The sequence below is a fragment of the Achroia grisella genome, unplaced genomic scaffold (assembly GCF_030625045.1).
Source record: "Achroia grisella isolate CSIRO2021 unplaced genomic scaffold, CSIRO_AGI_Agris_v1 utg5103, whole genome shotgun sequence".
Lineage (NCBI taxonomy): Eukaryota > Metazoa > Arthropoda > Insecta > Lepidoptera > Pyralidae > Achroia > Achroia grisella.
In genome coordinates, this window is record NW_026712904.1 from 13,552 (window position 1) to 32,426 (window position 18,875).

Genomic DNA, 18,875 nt, shown 5'->3' on the forward strand with positions numbered 1-18,875 from the left:
GGTTTACACTGATATGCATACTAAAAGTAATAATTATATCTAATATACCAAAATATACAGAGTAAAATAATTATTATATTATAAATTTTGAGTATTTGTAAATAACATAAAAATATTTAGGAGCAATAACACTCGCCATTTTTAAACAATTTTTCAGATACAGATAACCACAGACAAATTATTAAAAAAATATTATGAATGCGTTCATTGAAAGTGTAATAGTAAAAGTGACTTATTACTTTATATCTTAGCTTTAAGTAAGATTTGTTTTCATTATAAATCATTACAAGTATTTCTGTACATATACATTGAATATAATTTATTTAAAGCTATGAATGAATTAAAGGACTTTTAGCACATTTAAATAAAAAGGAGGAAATGACTTACTGACTGACATACACTGATAGCTTGACAGCCAGAACCGATCAATTTGTGTAATCGGTGCATACTTCAATTTCAGTAAAAAATAAACATAAAAAATGTATTGACTCCTATATTATGTTTTATATTATTATAATTTACAATATTAAATGAAGTATTTACTTTATAAACATATGCAAATAATGCAAACAATATCTGTATTTACTGTAAATATATGAGTATCTATTTATTTTAATATAGCTGTGTGTGAAATTTGTTTTGCTTTTAAGAATGAGGTGTTCAGTGCCGGGTTGTAAGAACGATTCTAGATATATTTCCAAATCTCAGGGCATTACGTTTCATATGTAAGTTTTATTCGTCCATAGATATTTAGTACATATTTTTATCGTGATTTTTATTAAAGAATTGTTTATTCGTCCATAGATATATATATGGACGAATATATATTTTTATCTTGATTTTGATGAAAGAGAAACAGTTTTATAAGTTACTTTTATAATTGGAATTGCAAATAGACTGCCCACCGGATGTAAGCGTCGCCTATATACATAGTACTGTGGGTGTCACGTTATCATGTGACAGCCCTGCAATCATGCATTGCCAATCTAGAGAACTAAGATGTTATGCCTCTTATTCTTCGACGGCCTCGGTGGTCTAGCGGTTTAGCTTTACTTCCGATGGTTGCGGGTTTGATTTCTCGCAGAGTACAAACATTAGTATCCATAAGTATGGTTGTTTCTATTGGTCTGTGTGTTTTCTATGTATATTATGAATGTTTTTATTTATTTTCGAAGTATCTATAATAGTTGTCTACTATTCATAACACAAACTCTGCTTAACTTGGGACTAGATCTTGTTGTATGAATTGTCCTGGGGTATTATTATTATTCTGTAATAAATAATCCTAGACAATTAACATTCGCCATCTAGTCCTACACAAGCAGAGCTTGTGTTATGTCTACTAGACAACTGATATAAATAAATAAATAACACTGGACAATTAACACAGCGCCATCTAGTTCCACGGTGAGCAGAGCTTGTGTTATGGGTACTAAACAACTGATGTAAATCCATAGATAATTTTATTTATAAATACATACATATTATACATAGAAAACGATACAAACATTATACAGAATGATACAAACAATCATACTCATGAATACAAATGTTTGCACCATGTAAAGAGTCCAACCCACAACCATCGGAAGTAAAGCACTGTGCTAAACCACTAGACAATTGAGGTCGTCATCTCTTTTACAGTTTATATTAGAGAATATGAAGTTTAAAGGAGTGGTATTAAAATTTCTATTCGTTTTCACTATATTACCTTATATTATAAACTAGCCATACCTGCGAATTCGTCTGCATGGAATTTTAATATTAATTTTCTAAAATAAAAGTAACTTAGGCTAAGTTACTCCTTATTACATCAGCTACCTGCCAATAAAAGTCCCGTCAAAATCGGTTCAGCCATTTCAGAGATTAACCGGAACAAACAGACAGACAGACAAAAATTGTAAAAAATGTTATTTTGGTGTATGTTCCATATTTATATTCATATGCATGTAGTAAAAAGGTTGTTTCAATATTACAAACAGAGACTCCATTTTTATTTATATGTATAGATTGCATATTATTCTATTATGCATTCCATCTTTTTATAGATTCCCCTACGAGAGTACATTGCGGACTGCTTGGCTGCAGGCAGTCGGCAAGCAGCACTGGGAACCGAAGGAGAGGAGCGCAGTCTGCTCCGAACACTTCCTCTGTGAAGACCTGTACGAGACCAAGAGTGGCCTGAGGAAGGTCCGAGCTGGTGCTGTACCTATCATTGTACAGGTGACAATTTTTATATTTCTTTGAATTTTAGGGTTTAATCAGAGAATAAGTGCATAGCGGTTTCTATGTTGATTGTCGCATGCGTAATCCTTGTTGTTAATTAAAAATAATTAAATCAATATTTATTTAAAAGAGCAACACACACAAATCTTGCTTATTCTTCTTGTAATGAATCTGCATTCTGAATAAGCGGTAGAATAAAAAAACTTGACTATTCAAAAGTGCTTATATTAAGTTTATTTGAATAAAGATTATTTCTATTTCTATTTTTGTATAAAACTATAAATAATATAGCGACTATTATATTATTGTTTTAGTGAAGCAAAATATAAATATATTATAATAGCTGACCCACGCAACTACGTCTGCATTACACTTATCATTATATTTCGCCCAATTTACATAATATCCTTTCAAATTTTAGCCTGTGTCATTCTCATGATTTATAAGCTATATTACTGTAAAGTTTCATCCAGATCCGTTCAGCAGTTTTTGCGTGAAAGAGTAACAAACATCTATCCATACTTACAAACTTTCGCATTTATAATACTGATATATAGATTCATAACTATATATTTTTTTCTAGGATTCAAGCAATGGTGATTATGGAAAAACATCTGGTTTGAAGGTGAGATTTATTATTATTCATAGGTTATACATGTAATTTATATATATTTTTATATATAAAAACGTTTTTTATATATAAAAACGTCATGTTGTTTTTCCGCGATTGACTCCTAAACCACTGATTGCACATTTGATTTGTGTGCAATTTGATCCAACTGAAAGATAGCATAGGCTACATCTCTATTTATAGTCGCAATATTATTTTATCTAAGAACCTTAGCTACAGCAACGCGTGGCAGGGTCTGCTAGTTTATATATGTAATGTACAGCATGGGGTTCAAGCCACACACTATATTAAGTATACCCCTTTTTTTTTACTTGGAGAAAATCCCTCATGGAGACTCGCCGGCCCCGGGGGAAGCCCACGAGTACTGTGAGACTCCTACTCACTAAAAACTCCAAGATGTTCCTCATTCGACGCCATATGCCGGAGTCGCGGGATCGGATTCAGTGCACCGCGACTCCGACAGCGGTGGCCCACTCTACAGCGGGCCCCGTCTCTGCGGGTTCCCTTTGGAACCCACCACTTCCCCCATCTTCCCTTGGGGAAGGCGCGCACTTCTTCGGGCCTAGTGTGGTGGGGTGGGACTGCCCCCGCGCTCGTCACCCCCGCTCGGTTATATTAAGTATACCCTATATTAAGATTTCTTAAGGGTCGGCAACGTGAACGTGTATCACCCCCTGAGACACCCTTGGTGTATCAGGTGTCTAGAGGCTATGGAAAGCCCCTTATTGAGTTCTCAAAAGAGCGGGAACGACTTATGGAGCGGCTGAAGGTAAACTTCTGCTTAACGGATTCAACTTTACTCTAAGACTTCGAACTTCGACGCAAGCCGTCGTAATTTCGATTTCCCTTTTTGATTCAATGGGATATCAATCTGGGGAAATAGAGAAAAAAGGATAAATGTTTATTTTACAGGTCTGCAGAATCTGCTTAGAGATGACCACCAAGTTATTCCCAATGAAGAAATACAAGTTGGTGCAGGCGTATCAATATGTGACTGGATTGACGGTGATTACCCAATAATAATAAAATAATAATAACACACTCACACACACACACACTCACTTGGTTTCGGCCCGTAAGTGTAGATTAAAAAACCAGCACACACACACATACACACAGGCACGTATGCACGCACGCACGCACGCACGCACGCACGCACGCATGCACACACGCACGCACGCACGCACACAAAAATTTAAAAAAATGTTATTTTGGTCTATGTACCGTATTTATATTCATATGCATGTAAATAAAAATGGTTATTTCAATATTACAAACAGACACTCCAATTTCATTTCTATGTATAAATTATAATAAATGCAAGAAACTCGTCTGTAATTGTTTTATTTTTTGTAGTATTCACAAAATATATCGCATCTTATTTTGAATCTTGGACTCCAGATATGCGAAGAGGACCGCCTGCCAAGGAAACTGTGTGGTGAGTGCGCGCACCGTCTTCTCAGCTGCCACAGCTTCAGGAACAAGAGTCTGCGCGCCAACAAGCTGATGGTAGAGCTCCTTAACAAACACGACAATGTGAGTATATGTTTGCTATTAGAAAATAGAATAGAATAGAAAGAGGTTTATTACAGCACAGTTAATTTTAAACTTTCGTGTTTAATATACATTATTTAAATTATTAACCGGGTCTTAACACGAATAATTTTATGGCAAATAAAGGTATTTACCTCTCTCGACGTTTCGACTAGGTTGCACTAGCCGTGGTCACGAGCTGACTGTCTTTATTTGATATAAAATTATTCGTGTTAAGACCCGGTTAATAATTAAATAATATATTACAGCACACTTCACAACGACAATGATGATACAGCGGTAATAACACAGCATTAGTAGATAACACAGCAACTAGTAATTTATATACAGCAGTATATAAATTACTAGTTGACGCCATAAAATTTGTTTTGCCATATAAATAAAAATCGCTATTAAAAAATAGGAGTTGGTGCTAGAAAGGTAAAAATTTTGGATCCTATGTATTTTTTAATGCCACTTTTTAAAAAAAATTGTTTTGCATTTAATTTTAATGGCGTTTTCACCAATCGATAGAGTGATACAAGAGGAAGGTTTATATGTATAATACGTGTACAACAGTGCGAAGCCGCGGCTGGTAGTTAGTATCATAATAATTCGAAATAAAGTCATTACATAAAGAAAATCAAATAGAAATATATAAATAATAATAATAACCCAATAACCCTGAATATTCACAGCGCCATCTAGTTCCAAGCTAAGAAGAGTTTGTGTTAACCCATAACACAAACTTAGCTTAACTTGGAACTTAGACTGTTAAAATAAATACATACTTGTACTTATTTTTTTAATTAAATTACATAATATACGTAGAAAACACAGAGTGTAATACGAACAATCATACTCAACAACAAACAACAAATCACAATAATATAATAGTTAACATTAACTTGTAACATTAATTTGTAGCTGTGACGTGGTCGAGTGGAATGAGTAGTCATGCTCACTAAAATGTCCAGACATGTGGCGGCGTGGTGGGCCGGGTCATTGGGCTCCCTAAAATATGGTCGAGCGCAGTGATGGCTGGCTCATCCGTCATACTCGTGAACGAGTGCTGCTTGTAGGGACTGGTCTGCTCTTATCACTGATTCGATCACGACTGATGTAATCTTATTGTGTTTTTATATTTGAGCCTAAATAAATTAGTGCTGGTTGGTAGTTTGTATTCACACGTTTCGACTTGTAAAATGTGAACTTACAAGGATTGTTTAAAAGAGCAACACACAAGTTTCTTGCTTATTCTTCTTGTGATGAGACAGCTTTCCGAATAAGCGGTAGATTTAAAAAAATGTTGACTATTCAAAAGTGCTTAAATTAAGTTTATTTGAATAAATGATTTTCTATTCTATTCTATTCTAACAGATTACGATGTAAAGAATTATAAATCCAATTACACATATTATTTTATAAGTAATCCTTCTTGGATTACAACAAAATAATATAGTTACACGTAACTCTGAAAATGAACTAATTAATTAAACTCTATTCCAGCTAACCGTTGATAATCTAAAAACTATAGATCGGCTTAACAATCAGCTAATATCGAAACTAGAAATCAAACACTACACTCCCGACTACACTGACTTGCACATAGAAGATAAAGAAGAAATAAAGGAGATAAAAGAAGAGGAAGAAGTAAACATACAAGATGAGGTAGTAAAGAATGAAATTAACAGTGAAATATTTGTAGACGAATTCGTAGAAGAGAATAAAATCAATGATACAATTGATGATTTTGATGCGGACTACATTCAAACAGAGAAGGAGTATTCCACTGATGATAGTTTACCATTAGAAAGGAGAAGGGAGAAGAAGAAAAAGAAGAAAGTAGTGAAAAGTGTGAGAAAGAAACAAGTGAAAGATCCCACGCAACCGAAAATTGACAGGCGAAGGAAACCGTTCCTTAATGATGATTTTAATGAAACTTTATTTACAATAACTAATTTATCTTTTGAGGAACAAGTGGCTGAGATCTTGAAGCGACAAGACAGCGCTAATTATAAGAATTCAGTGTTTAAATGTATTGAATGTTATAAGGGATTTTTGGATAAAGAAGCGTATAATTCACATATGAGTCGGCATACGAATGTAAGTAATTTTTTTTATACTGAATGCCATTACACTCGTTCACAATAAGAATCACGCTATTTCTTCATTCTCTTTAAACATTGATACGACTCTGACCATCCCATTTGTAATATCACTGAACTGACTGGTGAAGTTGAAGAAGGCCGTAGCTGGCCTTCTTCAGCTTCACCAGACGATAGTGGGTGGAAGCAGGGGGAGGGGGGGGGGGGACAAATCAAATAAAAGGCACCACTAGGGGTTCGAACCTTGGTTCAACCGAACAAATGAACCTCGTAATTTCAATCCCAGTATGTATTGGACGGATTACTTACAAAAATTAGGTATACTCTGGGTTATTTTTCGTAAGTAATTTCTTCAAATTGTTGATTTGTTAATATGTGAATTAATGATCCAATTACTAGCGTACCACATTAGGTTCTTTGGAAAGCAATATAATATATTCATAGTGAATTTGCTACGATGCACTAATAAATAGTGTCTTATGTGTGCCACCTACCCTATTCTATGTACATAAGTCCTCTCTTCTAGGTTGTCAGTAAGAGATTGCATTTAGCGATAAGACCGCCTTTTGTTATTATTTTACTATTTACTGTATTTTCTCATTATTTTATGTGTACACAATAAAGAGTTTTATTATTATTATTATTATTAATCTAACCTAGGATAAGGTTAACTCATCCTATCTTCCTCCCCAGGTGCCTCACCATCGTAAACCGTTACCATTTCATTATCATCTAATTAAAAAAATGAGTTTCTTGCAGCAATGCGGCGATTACCAATGTGATATATGCAAAACTCACTTCAAACATCCGCACGCGTTAAGAAAACATATAACTGCACACCACACGCAACGGTTCAGCTGTAACCGGTGTCCGTACGTCACAACACATAGACAGACAGCCAGACTGCACGAGAGGTGGCACAAGGGGACCAAATACCAGTGTCCACATTGTCCTGATGAGTTTCAGTGAGTAGATTTCTATTAGTACTACTTTTATAGTATAAGGGGCATACAACAGTGCGGCTCACCTGATGTTACCATCAGCCGATCATGAGCACCCGCAACATCAGGGGATTTCCAAAATGTCAGGGAAGCGTCAGTCATTTACCTTTATGGTTCTGCGGATTTCTTGGGCTTCAGGGTCTCGAAGGTATCTTCGCTAGCTTTCCAGTTTCACAGTAGGTTTCACAGTTCTAATTTATTTCAATTCACAACAAATGCGCGCGCGCGTCAAAGCCGCTGTACGGTCCGTTTGTTATTAGGTAATGGAGGGGAACGAAAGGTACGGAGAACCGAAAACTAACGGACTCTAATATAATAATCTGTGCTTACGATGATACCGGGTAGATTTTGAACAAATAGTATAGAGGTCAAACCAGTTTGCGGCTCACCGCAATACCAATGGAATAGAGAGCAGAGAAGGGGAATAGAGAACAGAGAAAGAGAATAGAAGCAAGAACCAAATATCAGTGTCCACATTGTCCAGATGAGTTTCAGTGAGTAGATTTCAGTTAGCATAGAGGGCAAATGAGTTGAGGCTCACTTGATGGTAAGTGATTACCACTGCCCATGAGCACCCTCAACACCAGGGGAATTACAAGTACGTTGTCGGCCTTTTAAAAAGGAATAAGCTCTTTTCTTGAAGGTTCAATATCATATCGGTTCGGTAATACCATTACTGGAAGGTGATTCCACAATGTGGTTGTGCGAGGCAAAAAGTTTCTAGAAAACCGCACTGTGGAAGAGCGCCATTCATCCAGATGATCAGGATGGTATTTTAAATGTAAAGTATCTTTTTTTATAGAACTAGAATGACAAACAAGTTGACCTAACGCAGGTTCGATTTCTCGCATGCATACATTTGTATTGTATTACAGTATGATTGATGTAGTTACATGGTTATATATTTAAGTTTATTGCATATATATGTGTATATATATATATTGTATTTTTTTTTGTTCTGTTTATATTTTGTTGCATTTTGTTTACGTTTATAATTTTGCACCGCCAGCATCTATTCTCTGCACCACCTATTGTTGACTGGTAGATAATGCTGTATGGTGTTAAGTCTGCCAAATATACTGTACTATATATTACTATATATTGTGTGCATTTGTACGAGCTAGCATCGTACATTATTTCGCAACATTAACATTTCATTTTACATTTCACATTTCATTAAAATCAGTTCGCATTCGGTCATCAAGGACGCCGCGCGTACTCATTACAATCATTAATCACTTATATTTGAAGTTTCAATATACAGTTTTAATCAAGTTTCTATCAGTATCATTTATCAGTTTTACCTATCAGAATCTTTATAGTTTCGGTACAACCCGAACATTGGTCCTTCGAGCCGGATCCGGAATCCGGAAAAAACCGGAAAGTTAAATAAATAAATAAACAAATTTTGGCAGGACTAGCACGAGTTGTCTATTAATAGATACCGTACGTACGCTGCTCCGTGTCCGGAAACTAGCGATAGCGGGCTGGCGTCGGAACGGTGCGTTTCGACAGATTGTTATCCGCTATAAAATGTATTTATTTATGTATATCTGTTGTCTAGTACCCATTATATAAGTTCTGCTTATCTCGGGACAAGATGGCGCTGCATTGTCCAGGGTTATTATAATTATTATTATCTGTTACAGGAAATTCACAACGTACATGGGCCATATACGTATAAAGCATCCATCTGACTTTGTCTGCCAACTGTGTGGGTATTCGTTTGTGAGCGAGAAAGGTATACAGCTTCATAAAAAGTTGAAGCATAGATTAGATAACGAACAGGTGAGTGGTTTTCCTTGTTATAATCATATTTGTTTACGCCAAATACCCATACGAAGACCTCGGCAGGTAGTTCATTCCACAAAATAAGTGTATGCAAGGAAAACAAGTATATGGCACAACTAGGACAAAAATCTGTAGATTCTGCCAAACTGAAGAGGAAACGCCACTACACATCCTATGTGGTTGTAGCCCACTCATGCATAAACGAAATATCTCCTTTGGAAAGTTTACACTCTATCCTGAGGAGATAAAAACCATCGCTCCTAAGAATATCCTTCAATTCTTGTCCTGACGGGTCTAGGTAGCGAACTGTGAAAAAGGGCGAGCACAATAGATCTATGTAGGTCGCAGTGCTACAGGTGCTACAAACATCTGACAATAGCCCAAACAACCCAATAAAAAAAAAATGCGGGAGGAAGCTCCTCTGAAACCGCACTATCCGAGACCACTTAGGTTCCAGCGTGTGGGGGTGAATTCCCTGTCGACGGCGAGCGGTGCCATGATAAATATTAGTATTATGGGTACTAGGCAACTGATATAAATACTTAGATTTTTTTGTATAAATCTATACATATAAATAAAATTGGAGTGTCTGTTTGTAATATTGTAATAACCGTTTTTTACTACATGCATATGAATATAAATACGGTACATACACCATAATAAAATTTTTTTTAAATTTTGTCTGTCTGTTTATTCCGGTTAATCTCACAAATGGCTGGACCGATTTTGACGGGACTTTTTTGGCAGGTAGCTAATGTAATAAGAAGTAACTTAGGCTTCTTTTATTTTAGAAAAATAAAGTTAAATTCCACGCGGACGAAGTCACGGGCACAGCTAGTATATAATATACATAAAAACACCCAGACCGATGCAAACAATCTTACTCATGAATACGTACACATAAATAATATTTGCACCGTGCGAGGAATCGAACCCGCGACCATCAGAAGTAACGCTTTACTTCTTACGGTGTGCTAAACCTCTAGATCAGCGAGGTCGTCTAACAGTTTTCCTTATCTCTATTATTACCTCCTTAGATTCCAGAAGACGGTCCATTAGATTATCTTATCTCTATTATTACCTCCTTAGATTCCAGAAGACGGTCCATTAGATTATCTTATCTCTATTATTACCTCCTTAGATTCCAGAAGACGGTCCATTAGATTATCTTATCTCTATTTTTACCTCCTTAGATTCCAGAAGAAGGTCCATTAGATTATCTTATCTCTATTATTACCTCCTTAGATTCCAGAAGACGGTCCATTAGATTATCTTATCTCTATTATTACCTCCTTAGATTCCAGAAGACGGTCCATTAGATTATCTTATCTCTATTATTACCTCCTTAGATTCAGAAGACGGTCCATTAGATTATCTTATCTCTATTATTACCTCCTTAGATTCCAGAAGACGGTCCATACTGCGAGCAATGCAACGTCCGTTTCGTCTCAGCCGAGGCTTTAAAGCGTCACATAGTGGTATCAGCTCGTCATGCAGACGAGGATAAAGAAGCTAACAAGCCCAAGAGGGGACGGAAGACCAGAGACGTGTTAGAGAAGGAGAGAACCGCGAAAGAGAAGGTGGACGATGATAAGAAGGTGTACCCAAGTCAGATGAGGAAAGCCGAAGGTCCTATACCTTGTGAACAGGTAGTTTGTTAATTTAATTCTTAATGCATATAGTGATGGTGACAGGACTATATACTATAGGATCCCTGGTCGTACGGTCGGACGGCGAAGTAAAAATGCTCGGTTGTTTGCACTTAGTAGGAAGGCAGCTATCGGGTCGCTGTCTCGCCAGTGAATGCGGACCGCGCTCTTTGTATAGACGACCGACGGGTGGCCCTCCCTACTGCGACTGTACGTTTCGTGTGATTTATTATTATTAACAAAAATGATCTTACACAACAAACAACATCAAATAATGCTTTACAAATACAAATTCTGCTTATACTGATATCTAGGGCAATAAAAAACACTATGTTATATATTTTGTTGAGGATGACTTATTATACTAATTACAGCTAAAACTTATTTTCTAATTGATTCCGTCGTGTACATATAGAATAGAATAGAAAATCGTTTATTTAAATAAACTTACATTGAAGCACTTTTTAATCTGCCGCTCATTCGGAAAGCTGTGTCATCACAAGAAGAACGAGCGGGAAACTTGAGTATTAATAAAATACTAACAATTCAGGTTTTCAATTGAGGATACATGGAAATCTGTATGTTCACTTATACCTTTTATATTATACGATTTTGGTGAAATTTTCAGCAGTAATAATAATATTTCAGGACAATTCACACAGCGCCATCTAGTCCCAAGCTAAGCACAGCTTGTGTTATGGGTACTAGATGACTGATACAAATACATAATTTTATTTTTTTCGTAAATACATACATATTATACATAGAAAACACCCAGGCCGATACAAACAACCGTACTATACTAATCATGAATACAAATGTTTGTACCGTGCGAAGAATCGATCCCACGACCATCGGATTGTAAAGCGGTGTGCTAAACCACTAGACCACCGAGGCTGTCATAGTAGCGGTAGATATATTATATATATGACGATCTGGTTAAGATCGCTGAAAGGCGATGGAAGCGAGTAGCGCAGGACCGATCATCGTGGAGATCTTTGAGGGAGGCCTTTGTTCAGCAGTAGACGTCTTCGGGCTGAGTTGATGAATATTGGTATGGTATGTTAGACTCCATTCTCCGCAATTAGCCTCACATTCGGGCCGTTGTGCGTGTAGAGCCAGACTACTAACGTAGCCAGCCAAGCTCCTCCCAAAAGCGCAGAAGTCCGGTGTCTTCGCAGGCTTCACGGAGCGACCTCACCGTTCCGAGGATTTGTTTTCGTTGTGGGGCCAACTCCAGGATTACGTGAGCCGCCGTTTCTTCAGCTTCAAAGCAGCCCCGACAGAGGGGGCTGTCTGTAGCAGTTGATGAATATTATAAAGCTGAAGAGTTTGTTTGTTTGAACGCGCTAATCTCAGAAACTACTGGTTCGAATTGAAAAATTATTTCTCTGTTGGATAGTCCAGTTGTCGAGGAAGGCTTTAAGCTATATAACATTACATTGACGACCTCGGTGGTCTAGCGGTCTAGCACACCGCTTTACGTCCGATGGTCGCGGGTTCAATTCCTCGCACGGCACAAACATTTGTATTCGTGAGTATAATTGTTTGTATCGGTCTGGGTGTTTTCTATATATAATATGTATGTATTTACAAAAAAAAATCTATGTATTTGTATCAGTTATCTAGTACCCATAACACAAGCTTTAGCTAGCTTAACTTGGGACTAGATGGCGCTGTGTGAATTGTCCTGAGATTATTATTATTATCAGTTATCTAGTACCCATAACACAAGCTTTAGCTAGCTTAACTTGGGACTAGATGGCGCTGTGTGAATTGTCCTGAGATTATTATTATTATCAGTTATCTAGTACCCATAACACAAGCTTTAGCTAGCTTAACTTGGGACTAGATGGCGCTGTGTGAATTGTCCTGAGATTATTATTATTCTTTATTTTTTCTCAGCTATTGCTGGTTTTCTCCACACTTATTATTATTATTACTATTTTTATCCAAAAATTCTCATCTCCCCTCTTAAGGAGAGGAGATGGCAACATACCCCCGGCAGAAGCACAGTCGGCCGGGGTTCAGGGCCCCAGGGACAGAAACCGGCGTACAATGCGGGCAGAATCTAACAGCACTGCTTTCTGCATCTTTCCCGGGAGTGAACCGCCCCGGAATCCCAACCGTCTGAGATGTTGTTCCAGACTAGTTGGGATAAGACCGTTCACCGACATAACGATTGGAATGATTTATTATTATTAATAATATATATATATATATATATATATATATATATATATATATATATAAACACGCGGGCCTTAGCCAAGCATGGATGAGTTATGTGATGAAGATAGAAATTTTTTATTATTATTTTTTTTTTTCCCAAAAATTCTCATCTCCCCTCTTAAGGAGAGGAGATGGCAACTCACCCCCAGCTTATTATTATTATTATTACATATATATTATTTTTATATATATATATATTTATTATATATCACTTTTTACGGGGGTAATATATTCAAACACGCGGGCCTTATTATTATTATTATTATTATGACACGACCAATAGGAGTGGAGCTGCAATGACAAATATTGCAAAAGGTGGGGAAATGAAACGCAGACGAAGTTACGCGGGTCAACTAGTTTATAATACGCGTGTTATAGTATAAAACAAGTCGAGAAATACAAGGATTTGTAATGCATACGTGCGAACCCGGGGACGAGTCGCTTGTAATAAAAAAAAAAACGTTTTGTTACATACATATGACTTCACATGTATTTTGTTCACAGTGTGGTCTACAGTTGGAGGACTCGCGCGCGTACCACGGCCACTTCCGCCGGATGCACCCGGACAAGAATCGAACCAAGTACCCGTCGATGAAGTCGCCCTGCATGTGCGAAGTTTGCGGTAGAATGTTCCAGGTACTAAGTTGGGAGCAGATGTTTTGTAATCTGTGCAATTTGTTGATCATCTCATCTCAGCCCGGAAGACGTCCACTGCTGGACATAGGCCTCCCCCAAAGATCTCCACGACGATCTGTCCTGCGCTGCTCGCATCCAATGCCTTCCAGCGATCTTGACCAGATCGTCGGTCCACCTTGCTGGAGGCCTTCCCACGCTGCGTCTTCCGGTCTGTGCGCAGTCATCGCGTTATTCACTTCCTTTCTTACCATATCATCTTTCACACAGTCCATCCATCTCTTTTTCGGCCTTCCTCTGCCCTTATAACCATCCACATTCATATGTAACGTATGTTCTCCAACCAGAGAGCGACCAGTTAGAGTGTTAAGTTAGTAATTCGTTTTATGGCTTTTGCGTAAGGTTTTACAATAAAATACCAGAGTCTGTTATAAATATTCCACAAAAAAGATTTAAATGTGAAATAAAACAGTTCCGTTGCAAAAAAGCTTATTATAAAATTGATGAATTCGTTAACGACAATAATGTTTTTATAGAAAAACTTAAAATCCATAGCACTGACAATATTATCTGATTACATTAATAATGAGTGCGTAGCGACTTCTATGTTGATTATCGCATGCCTCTTACTTGTTATACTGTAATTATTATATAAAAAAAAATATCTATTAAAAAGAGCAACACACAAGTTTCTTGCTCATTCTTCTTGTAATGAATCTGCATTCCGAATGAGTGGTAGAATCAAAATATGACTATTCAAAAGTGCTTGTAATGAGTGTATTTGAATAAAGATGCTTTCTATTTCTATCAATAATATATCTGACTAATTTCTATGTTGATTATCGCATGCCTCTTATTTGTTATACTGTAATTATTAATATAAAAAAAACATCTATTCAAAAGAGCAACACACGAGTTTCTAGCTCATTCTTCTTGTGATGAATCTGCATTCTTTTCAGAATCAAAATATGACTATTCAAAAGTGCTCGTAATGAGTGTATTTGAATAAAGATTATTTCTATTTTTATCAATAATATATCTAACTAATGTAATATGTTATAGAGTTACGCGCTGCTAAAGGATCATCGGTGGACTCACACTGGGGAGCGTCCGTTCGCATGCGAGTCGTGCGGGAAGTCGTTCCGGATGAAGCAGAGACTCGTGGCACATCGCCGCGTACACTCGCAGCACAAGGCCAGCTACGGCTGCTCGCTCTGCGGGAAACACTTCTCCACGCACAGCAACAGACAGCGGCACATGTTTGTGAGTCCAAAGTTAATTTTTTTGCACAACAAATATTTATAACCTACGACCCGCCAGAAACTAAAATACCATCCGGATCATTTGGATGAATGGCGGTCCTCCACAGTGCGGCTTTCTAAAAACTTTTTGCCACATCGTGGAATCGCCTTCCAGCAATGGTCTTTCCAAACCGATACGATATTGAAACCTTCAAGAAAAGAGCTTATTCCATTTTAAAAGGCCGACAATGTACTTGCAATTCCCCTGGTGGTGCGGGTGCTCATGGGCGGCGGTAATCACTTACCATCAGGTGAGCCGCATGCTCGTTTGTCTCCTGTGTTATAAAAAAAAAAAATTAAAAGAGCAACACACAAGGTTCTTGCTCGTTCTTCTTATGATGAGTCTGCGTTTCGAAACAGCAATTTGTCAATTTTATTTATTCTAATAAATAAAATTGACTATTCAAAAGTGCTTATATTAAGTTTATTTGAATAGAGATTATTTCTTTCTTCTTTCATAACTGCTGTAAAATAAAATAGGTGATGAAAGTTTGTATGGAAATTCGTCGTGGGACGAAGTCGTGAAGCGCGGCTAGTAAATAAATAAATTAACAATTTATCTTATATTACAGATCCACACTGGACTGAAGCCATTTAAATGTGAGATGTGCGGGAAAGGATTCAAACATGCAAGCGAGAAGCGCGCCCACATCACCTATGTCCATCTGAAGAAACCCTGGCCGAAACGGACCAGGGGCAAACGGCGGCCGGATGCACGGACGGTCAGTATTTTATAACGACGGTCTCGGTGGTCTAGCGGGTTTGCACACCGCTTTCCGATGGTCGCGGGTTCGATTCCTTGCACGGCGTAAATATTTGTATTTATGAGTATGATTGTTTGTATCTGTTTGGGTATTTTATATGTATATTATGTACTAGCTGTGCCCGCGGTTTCATACGGGTGAAGTTTATAGCCTATATGTTATTCTCATGTCTAAGCTATATCACTGTAATTTTTCAACAAAATTCGTTCAGTAGTTTCTACGTGAAACAGTAACAAACCATCCATACTCACAGATTTCCACATTTATAATATTAATAAGATGTATTTATCATGTATTAATATCTAAGTATTTTATCAGTTGTCTAGTACCCATAACACAAGCTCTGCTTACCGTGGGACTAGATGGCGCTGTGTTAATTGTCCAGGGTTATTTATTTATTTATATCAGTTGTCTAGTACCCATAACACAAGCTCTGCTTACCGTGGGACTAGATGGCGCTGTGTTAATTGTCCAGGGTTATTTATTTATTTATATCAGTTGTCTAGTACCCATAACACAAGCTCTGCTTACCGTGGGACTAGATGGCGCTGTGTTAATTGTCCAGGGTTATTTATTTATTTATATCAGTTGTCTAGTACCCATAACACAAGCTCTGCTTACCGTGGGACTAGATGGCGCTGTGTTAATTGTCCAGGGTTATTTATTTATTTATATCAGTTGTCTAGTACCCATAACACAAGCTCTGCTTACCGTGGGACTAGATGGTGCTGTGTTAATTGTCCAGGGTTATTTATTTATTTATTTCAGTCGTCTAGTACCCATAACACAAGCTCTGCTTACCGTGGCACTAGATAGCGTTGTGTTAATGGTTCAGGGTTATTTATTTATTTATATAAATAATAATAAATTATTTAATCGACTTACGATGTTATTTTCTGAAAGTCCATTTCACTACTTAATGTATTTATATTATTTTGTTTAATAAGCTCTGCTTACCGTGGGACTAGATGGCGCGGTGTGAATTGTTCAGTGTTATTTATTTATATTAAGTAGTGAAAGTCCATTTCACTACGTAATGTATTTATATTATTTTGTTTAATTCCGATACAATTAGCATGTGAGATCACAAACATTCGGCGCGGGAACTTGACTACCATTACGACCATCTTTAATAATGATCTATGTGTGTGTGACAGGGACAGATGCCACCGCAGCCGTCTGTGCCAACGAGTGCGAGCGAGATGGACATAGCTCAACCGTTGTGGCCCACCTGCGACCCGAAACTGGGCGAGATCAACCCCATGATGGAAGATAAACCTATGTATTATAACTTAAAGATATAGTGATACTAGTGGCCCGCCCTGGCTGCGCCTGCGTGCTTGTAACTTGTAAGTTTTGTACATTCAAATTCAAATTCAAATTCAAAATATCTTTATTCATGTAGGTCTATTACAGACTCTTATGATATGTCAAATCTACCGTCAGTTCGGAATGATTTCGAGGTGAGAAGAACTGACAAGAAACTCAGCTTGTATTTGTTTTTAATGTTGTACATATTTATAATAATACTATTTCATTTAAATTCAAATTTGGGAGACCACCAGCATATGCTATATAAAAAAAAATCAAAAAATCTAATCAGTGTTCGCAACCTGAACATAACATATAGACTAATAAGGCCGGATTTCACCAAAACTGATCGCGTTTAGTTCGAACTGAACGCCATTAAAACGTTTAAACGTGTTCAAAGTTTCATTTTGAATTTCACCACTACAAATTTCGCTCAACTCGTTTATAGATTCTGAACGCCCGATTTCCTACCTTTAACCTACCTAACCTACCACACGTTTCGACTTGTAAATGTAAACTTACAAGGATTATTTAAAAGAGCGACACACAAGTTTCTTGCTCGTTCTTCTTGTGATGAGACAGCTTTCCGAACGAGTGGTAGATAAAAAACAAATTGTTATGACTATTCAAAAGTGCTTAAATTAAGTTTATTTGAATAAATGATTTTTTTTATTCTATTCTATTCTATTTAAAGCAGCTGTCAGTTGTCAAACTGTCATCAATCAAATTTTTGACAATACAATATCGGGTATAAAAAAAATTCAGCAAAGCGATCAGTTTCTGTGGTGAATTCCGATCTATTTAAGACACTATGGAATGATGTGCATTTCAAACATTTTTTTTAGTGCTAATGATGGAGGCTTGAAGATCTACCTTCGATGAAATGTTGGTCTGGATCGGTCGAGCCGTTTTGGAGGACTGTCGTTACAAAGAGTGCAAATCTGATCTCTAAAACTGCCGAAGTGTGAGTGTGGTTGGATGGATGTTTGTTACATATACCAAAATAACATTTATTATTATTTTTGTCTGTCTGTCTGTGTCTATTTGTTCCGACTAATCTCTGGAATGGCTAGACCGATTTTGACGGTACTTTTTTTGGCAGGTAGCTGATGTAATAAGGAGTAACTTAGACTACTTTTATAATTGAAAAATAAAGTAAATTCCACGCGGACGAAGTTACGTGTACAGCTATTTAATAAATATATATATTATATATATATATTTATTGTGTCATTTAAAGTTACTTATTTTAATCGTCCCAGTTTTTTAACTGCAATGTGCTGAACGAGTTCTAGTAACGAGTACCTTATAAGTGGCCAACCTCGGAACGGGTACAAGTACCTGCCCCCGTTATAATGTGTTAATATTTAATTTATACAATTTATAATAATAATATTAACAGATCTCTTTAATTCGAGTTTTAGTTTTAAAACTATTTCAAATAGTATATATCTATACATATAAATAAAATTGGAGTGTCTGTTTGTATATCGAAATAACGGTTTTTTACTGCATGCATATGAACATAAATACGGTATATACACCAAAATAACATTTTTTACAATTCTTGTCTGTCTGACTGTTTGTTCCGGCTAATCTCTGAAATGGCTGGACGATTTTGACGGGACTTTTATTGAGGTAGCTGATGTAATAAGTAGTAATTTAGGCTAACTTCTATTTTTTTGTTAAATTCCA

The 18,875-nt window shown here is 36.8% G+C and overlaps 1 protein-coding gene across 1 annotated transcript; it reads left to right on the plus strand.

Moving 5' to 3' along the window:
• Positions 1-638: 638 nt before the first annotated feature.
• LOC131846366 (zinc finger protein 737-like) lies at positions 639-18,198 on the plus strand. The gene is made up of 14 exons (XM_059195638.1): positions 639-725; positions 2,049-2,223; positions 2,810-2,851; positions 3,770-3,862; positions 4,259-4,393; positions 5,900-6,496; positions 7,258-7,463; positions 9,149-9,287; positions 10,691-10,939; positions 13,676-13,807; positions 14,867-15,067; positions 15,678-15,827; positions 17,027-17,218; positions 18,026-18,198. Exons 1-13 carry the CDS (start codon positions 652-654, stop codon positions 17,171-17,173), a joined length of 2,340 nt encoding a protein of 779 aa, XP_059051621.1. The 5' UTR covers positions 639-651; the 3' UTR covers positions 17,174-17,218; positions 18,026-18,198.
• The last annotated feature ends 677 nt before the right edge of the window (positions 18,199-18,875 follow it).

Excerpts from the sequence above, each read along its gene's own strand:
- LOC131846366 (XM_059195638.1), top strand. The coding sequence starts at position 652 with ATGAGGTGTTCAGTGCCGGGTTGTAAGAACGATTCTAGATATATTTCC. Across the intron at positions 6,497-7,257 it reads ATATGAGTCGGCATACGAAT|CAATGCGGCGATTACCAATG; the intron begins GTAAGTAATTTT and ends AGTTTCTTGCAG. Across the intron at positions 15,828-17,026 it reads GGCGGCCGGATGCACGGACG|GGACAGATGCCACCGCAGCC; the intron begins GTCAGTATTTTA and ends TGTGTGTGACAG.